Genomic DNA, 7049 nt, shown 5'->3' with positions numbered 1-7049 from the left:
AGGGCACAGCAGTGAGAGGCCCGCGTACCGCAAAAAAAAAAAAAAAAAAAAATGGGGGGGCAGAAAAAAAAAAAAAAAAAAAAAAAAGCAGTTGTCGTAACTCGTGCTTTATGAATAGAACGGTTCACTAGCACATTGGCTGTTTCTGAAATATCCCTTGAGACCTTATTCAGCTCTTTTCACAAACGGCAGCAGTAATCACATAGATAAATCCACCTACCTAATCTGAAGGTCAGACAGGAAATTACTTTTTTTGGAAGAACCAATGGTGGCATTATACTTTTCTAATTAATCCCAACATGGAAATGATTCAATTTATTGGAGGAATCTGAACCTGAGGTGAACAAGCTGTTACAGCAAAGTGCTTCCCTCACCTCCTCCTGTTTCCAGTTGTAGGAGTTGGGCAGGGAGAGTGTGTCCTTATTTATTTTCCTGTGGTTGGCTTCCCCAGCTGGGCTTTCCAAGATTTTACCTAGAAAAATCTAAAAAAAAAATCTGCATGGCATCCTTCCCAGCATTGTCCTGAACTCATTGCAATACTTCCATGAATGAAAATTTTATTTCCCTTCAGGGAGAAGAACAATAACAACATGCAAAAGGATCATGTAAAACTAATTTTTTTCTTTATTGAAAATACATCTACAAGGTAATGCTTCTCAGTCCACACTGGGTGCATGTAATATGCAGAGCCTGTGATGGGCTGGCAAGAGGGTCATCCCAGAGGACCTGCTTTCCATAAGAGATGGTTAGTATAAAAACAGTAACAGTTAATTTGACATGATTAATTTTTACTCTACTGGTGTCATGACAGCCATGCACATTAATTTTGTAGTGTATTTCCCAAATAGAGCCTTGACATTAAATGGTTACTCCACCACAGCCTAATGTTAACTTTTGTACACATGTACGTAATGCTCGCGATCTATATAAAAACATCTCTAATTGTATATCAGAGGATGTATGTCTAGATTTTCAATCTATTAGCATAATTAAGTCCATTCCTCACCATTTTCAGTCAGAAACTCAAACACAGCTGGTATTGTCTGACAGCTCGCACTTCACATCTTTGACTGGATGTTCCTTAGAGGGTAAAAAAATAATCTCCTCTAAACCTGGTAGCTGCCCTGCCTGAAACTAATACCCCTAGTGTTTTTTTTTTTTTTTGTCTTGGAACCACACTGACATGACTTCATACTGGGACTTCTCTCAGGGACGCAAACTAAACCAAACCAAACCCCACTTCAGCTGAAGGTTTTAAATGATTTGGTGAATGGAGTTCCAACACAAAGAAATATCTTGTTTCTCTCATTCTAAGAACTTTTGATGATAGTCAAAAACCTTTTCAAATAAGAGACCACCCACCCGGTTCATGGACCTCTAGTGGAGAGAGAGCTCATTCATTTGACTTCTTTAAAACATATAAGAAGTGACCTTACATTTTGATCTGCAGACTTCCTTAAGGAATGATTTTTGAACTGAAAAGAAAAAGTGTTTCAGGTTAAAAAAAAATAAAAGAACCTCTCCTTTTAAAAAAAACCTGCCTTAAATATGACTTAAAATCTTGGTGTTTTAAAATCCTCTCTTTATAATGTCAGCCGTGCTCCATTCTTTCCTGGCGATCTTTAGTGTTCCATAGTAGACCGTGAGCACCCTTGCTAAGTTGCTAGTCTTACGTTTTATTTTCTAAAAGTCTATGATCAGTTGAGGAGTGGTGGGAGATATCCTTCCCAAAGTAGTCCCTTTAGTTTGTGAAGAGTAGGAAAGAAGGGAATACTTCCCCTGTTGGGAAGAACTAAGCTGAGCTTCGTGAACAATTCCACTCCTGGAAGGGCCTCCAGCCAGGTGGCTTGTGTAACTGACATTTTGGACACAGGACCTGGTAAACCACACAGCCATCCTGCCCCCACTTAGAAATGTTCATTCCCAATAAATGTCTATTCTGAAAGTCCCATGCTCCATGGAATGATACTTGCTACAGATGTTCTTTGGGGAAATGGAGGGCAGGATCTTTTATGGTGCCACAGGATGTTTGGGTGAGAATCGACCATAAAGGCATCTAAGGAACTCGCTCATTTTACAGATGGGAATACTGAGGCCTAGAGATGAGACGTAACTTGCCCATGGCCACATGGAAATTTCACTTTCTGCGCCTCCTCACAGCTGTGCTTGGTGTGTATTTGTATTGTCCTGCTACTAATAAAATAAGGACACAAATCATAAGAGAAAGGAAAAAAAAAACCCTTGTAATGTCCAACTGACAACCCATTGCTGATCAAGTTGTTTTGTTTTGATACTAAAACTGAATTGTATTCTGAAGGATTCTTAAATTCTGAAAGTTGATTTAAAACCATGTTTTTAGCCTAGTATTCATTTTGACTCTTTAATTTGTAAGAACTATCACATTTACAGGATTGCGTGCCACATGAACTTGTAAGATCTGATCAAGACTATTTTTGATCTCAGTACCTTATTAGATAAGACTAACATGAAATGACTTAAAAAGTTCAAACATGGGATGAAAACTATACATTTTGGCCACTGCAAAATCCCCCCTTGTTTTTGGATGAATATTTCCCAATCCTATCAGGGCAGGGAGGAAAAGGGAGGTAAAGGGCTGACTGGAGAGAATGAGTTGAAATGAGATGGAAACATTGTATAATGGTTTTCAAACACCTGGTGCTCAAGGAAGCATTTCTTTGTGTTAGTCTACATCTTGGTCTCACTATCAATGGATTTCTCAATTTCGCTTTCCTGGGCAATCAGCTGATACGGTTTCTTCATTTCATTCTCTTCAATCACTGAGTTACCCATTTCGACGTCCCGGTTCTTCAGTTCATGTCGTGACAAGTGTTCAACAATGCCGGCTCCCAGGGAGTCTCCCAGCACGTTGGTGGTGGTACGAAGACGGTCCCTGGGGAAGGGAGGGGTGGAAGGAAAAGCGAGGCTCCTGTGAATATCACGGGATTTCAGCTCATGTTTTGAACCAGCTGGCTAAGTCACTGGGGGCATCTCTTAAAATTCTGCTTGGTGCAGCCACCCACTGCATCATTCCATAATAGACATATAACATTCAAAATCGTAGTTACTAATATATATCCGTATAATTAATAACCTATATAACTTATAACTAAGGATATATATTAGTATTAATTTTCAGTTACTAATTAGAGTACCAACAGTAGGAAGGACCCTCCCCTTTCTCCTTTTATTTAAAATTTTTCTTTGGTTCTCTTTCCTACCACTGACTTTCCTTTTACCAGAAGGTCTCAGAAGTGTGACCTAGAGACCCCTGGGGGTCCCTGAGGCAAAAACAATTTTCATAATAATGCTAAGATGTTATTTGCCCTTTTCCCTCTCATTTTCTCATGAATGTCTGTCTAGTGGAGTTTTTCAAACAAACAACACAACACCAAAAATAACACAACAGACTGAATACAGAAGAAGTTAGTCTTGTGTTAAGCTAGACATTAAGGAGATTTGCAAAAATGTAAAACGGTATCATTCCTTTCCCTAAATTTTTGGTTTGGAAAATGATATTTTTCCATAAAAATGTTATATATGTTAACATGTAATGAATGGATTATTGTAACCTTTAAATGAATTTAACATTTAAAAAATGCCTAAGTTTTTCTAACATGATAAATATTGATAGATATGACCCACACAGATAAAAGCTTTGGGGGTCGTCAATTTTTAAGTGTAAAGTGGTTGTGAGACTAACAACTTTGAGAACCACAGCTTTATATTATAAAAGTCTTCACACGAGTCAAGTAGTGACTGTGGGCCAGACCACTAGTGGGCTGAATGTTTTCCATGTATCAATGCATTTAATCCTCACAGCACCACCAGGAAGTAGAAGACATTATTGTCTTCATTCTGCAGAGAAGGAAAGTAGGGTGGCTGGGTAACCTGGCCAGTGCCACACAGGGGCAGGACACAAACCCAGATCCAAGTGACCATGGAACTCATGCTCTCAATTAATTATCTTCCCCCCACTTATTGTGCCTTGAGAACACTGAACTTTTTGTGGTCATTAGATCTACCTCATGGAGTCTATGTAGACTCCAACACCTACTGTGTCCTTCTAGGCTGTCACCTTGGGCATCCTGGGGAGCAATTGTAAATGGAAGGAAAAGAAAAGAGGCAGAGAATGTTAGCTGGAAGGGTGAGGGGAAAAGGGCAGAGGGGTGGGCCCCAGAGGTTAGGGTCTGACGTGCTTTTCTTGAAACTTTCCTCAGAACCAAAAATCAATTCCACTTAATGACGCCAGCTCTCTTCCCACTGTCTGCACAGCTGCCCCGCTCGCTGTTGGGGTCAGATGGGAACATCTGCACTGTATTACGCCATTGGAATGGGAAGCACAAGAAGAAAGCCTGAGGCAGCCTGGGAGGCCCGCTGTTCGGTCCCAGCCGCCATGGGTATGTGTTGTGCAATTCAGAAATGGCTTTGCTGATTTATGTTGGCTTTGTAGACAACGGGTTTCCCAATCCCCGAATGGTTTTATAGAGTGAGAAGCGTAGCAGCCAGATGTGCCCCGAAGGCTGATAAGGGAGAGTGTGCACGGCGCCCGGGGCTTGGTGGCCAGATAATGGCAGGGATCAGGCAGGGAGGACAATTTAATTACAGGCCAAGCCTCCCCTCTTCATGGAGCCCTTTGGCAGGGGCGCCAGGCTGCCTGGTGCCCTAGGATGACAGAGGAGAGCCCCACGACAGCAAACCGAATGCGGTCCGAGCGTACTCACAGGAACCAGTCCACTGCAATGATGAGCGTGATGTCGTCAGTGGGCAGGCCCACAGATGTCAGCACGATGACCATGGTGACCAGGCCCGCCTGAGGAATCCCAGCTGCCCCGATACTGGCAGCCGTGGCTGTGATACTGTTAGAAGAAGTCCCCAAACAGAAAACATTTGTTTAAATCTCCCCAGACAGAGAGCAGACCCTGTAAAGCATGCACAGGGGCGATGTCTGACTTGCCAAGTTAACATAAGAGGATGTGCTTTAGAAAACTGTAAGTAAGATGATATAAAACCCATTGAGCTAATAATCGTATTAACTAATATTTATCAAATGCCTATTACGTGCCTCCTGATTTGTTAAGCATGGCTTACCTCATCTGTTTCTCACAACAACACTTAGGAAGTTGGTCCTGTTCTTACAGCTGTTTCTAAATGAGGAAACTTGTGCCTATATACTTTTTCAGGTACCTGGAAGTATTTTGTAAGGTCTAAAATACTGTACAGTTACAATAACAATTTGTTTCTAATAATTCCCCTATCCAAGCAGAGGATTGTAAAGATACTGAACCTGTATGGTTACTGTGGTCAGAAAAAAAATCAAATTTATTAATTCAAAAGCAAAATGATTTATGAACAAGGTTCTGTAGCACTAGCAAGATTTTTTTTTTTTACTAACAATATTTTTTATGGAGGCAGTGTGAACCTCATTTGTAAGGCACATAACCTGTCTGGGACTCAGTTTGTTAAATATTTATTTGATAGGCTTATGTGAGAATGTGAAAATAGTTTTTGAATAATAAAGTATTACCTAGATATAAAGTGGTATTCATAAAGTAATAAGTCTGTGGAAGAGACTTCTTGGTTCCCCCGCATTGTTCCCCTTGTATAGTACTAGAATGTTTAGCTGGTGTATGGCTGCCCACAATGAAACTATATTTCCCAGCCTCCCTTGGAGCTTAAACTAAGTTCTGGCCAATAAGACATAGGTGAAAGTGATCAAGCAAATTGCAGGTTGTGCCATTCCTCCTCCTCCCACTGGCTAAAATTTGGAGGTGATGTTGAGCCATCCTGGACCGCCTGGATGAGGGTGATACCCCGAGGGTGACAGAACCACAAGTTTTGGTCCCTTACACTGTAGAACACCTACCAGCCTGGAGGGCTTTGTGGAGTGGAGCTGCTCCACATGACAGAGAAGTTGAAGTCACTGTAATTGTTATTATTATTTTTAACTCTGACACACGCAACTGAAACTTCTTCATAACGCAGGGCTTTTCAACAAGTATGTCAAGGTATGCCCGAGAATAAGTTATAGTGAACTGAGATATTGAGCTCCCAGCCCCAGTTTAGCTAGACTGGGCCTGGGGCTCCCAGAACCTCCAGGTCCGTCACCTCTGGCCATGATCAGCCCCATCTTTTTTATCCCAATGCATCCTACAACTATTATCATTTCCCAATAGTACAAAATATGTATACAGAGTCTGACATAAATTATTTCTAAATAAACATATATAGACATACACACACAAATGTGAGGGAACTGATAGAGATTTAAAAAGACTAAAGTGACATAAAAACCAAATACAAGCCATAAACCTGGATTTGATCTTAGTCTGGGGAAAAAGCTATACAAGATATTTTGAAACAACTGGGGAAATTTGAATATAGGCTGGATATTCCAGAAGTATTTTTAAGAATCTTACTATTGCGGTTATGTAGGAAACTATCTTTATTCTTAGGTGATACATGCTGAACTATGTACAATGAAGTGTCATGAAGGTGGGGGGGTAGGTGGGAAAGAAGCAAAAATGGCAAAACGTTAACAATTGTTGGTTCTAGGTAGAAGATGTGTGTTGTAATATTCTTTGGACTTTCCTATGTGTAAGACAATTTATAATAAAAATGTGAAAAAACCGATTTATTTTGATTTCCAAATTGAATTGTTAATAAAAAAAAAAAAAAACACACACACACACACACACACACACACACACACACACACACACACACACACTAAAGAGCAGGGTCTGATCTGAATTGTGAGATTTTGTCTCCATTATACTCATTGGTCTGTTGTGCACGATGACTTTCATTAAGCAAAAAGAAGGGACGATATTCACATGTGCACATGGATAAGCCTGGACTGTCTCCAGAAGGATACAAAAGAAACCAGCAAGCAACAGTGGTTGCCTCTGGAGAAGGAAACTAAGAGATTAGCGGAAGGTAGGAGAGGGAAAATTACCTTTCACTAGACAGTTCAAATAATAGTTAAAAAAATAGGGCTTCCCTGGTGGCGCAGTGGTTGAGAGTCCGCC

At 40.6% G+C, this 7049-nt stretch overlaps 1 protein-coding gene across 4 annotated transcripts in view; it reads right to left on the bottom strand.

Annotated features, from left to right (window-relative positions):
* Nucleotides 1-1165: 1165 nt before the first annotated feature.
* Nucleotides 1166-7049, bottom strand: part of SLC1A3 (solute carrier family 1 member 3) — a 74546-nt gene continuing 68662 nt past the window's right edge. For 2 of the 4 annotated variants that reach the window (XM_007461848.1, XM_007461847.1), the window contains 2 exons: nucleotides 4743-4877; nucleotides 2371-2911 (listed from right to left, as the gene is read on the bottom strand). In XM_007461848.1, coding sequence (XP_007461910.1) covers nucleotides 2707-2911; nucleotides 4743-4877 — 340 coding nt within the window. In that variant the 3' untranslated portion in view covers nucleotides 2371-2706. Of the gene's footprint in view, nucleotides 2912-4742; nucleotides 4878-7049 lie in introns of all 4 variants that reach the window. The other 2 variants (XM_007461845.1, XM_007461846.1) reach the window with 2 other exon arrangements.

The sequence above is a fragment of the Lipotes vexillifer genome, unplaced genomic scaffold, assembly GCF_000442215.2.
Source record: "Lipotes vexillifer unplaced genomic scaffold, Lipotes_vexillifer_v1.1 scaffold715, whole genome shotgun sequence".
In the NCBI taxonomy this organism is placed as follows: domain Eukaryota; kingdom Metazoa; phylum Chordata; class Mammalia; order Artiodactyla; family Lipotidae; genus Lipotes; species Lipotes vexillifer.
The sequence above is the reverse complement of the archived record's forward strand: the minus strand, read 5'-3'. Positions and strand labels throughout refer to the sequence as shown.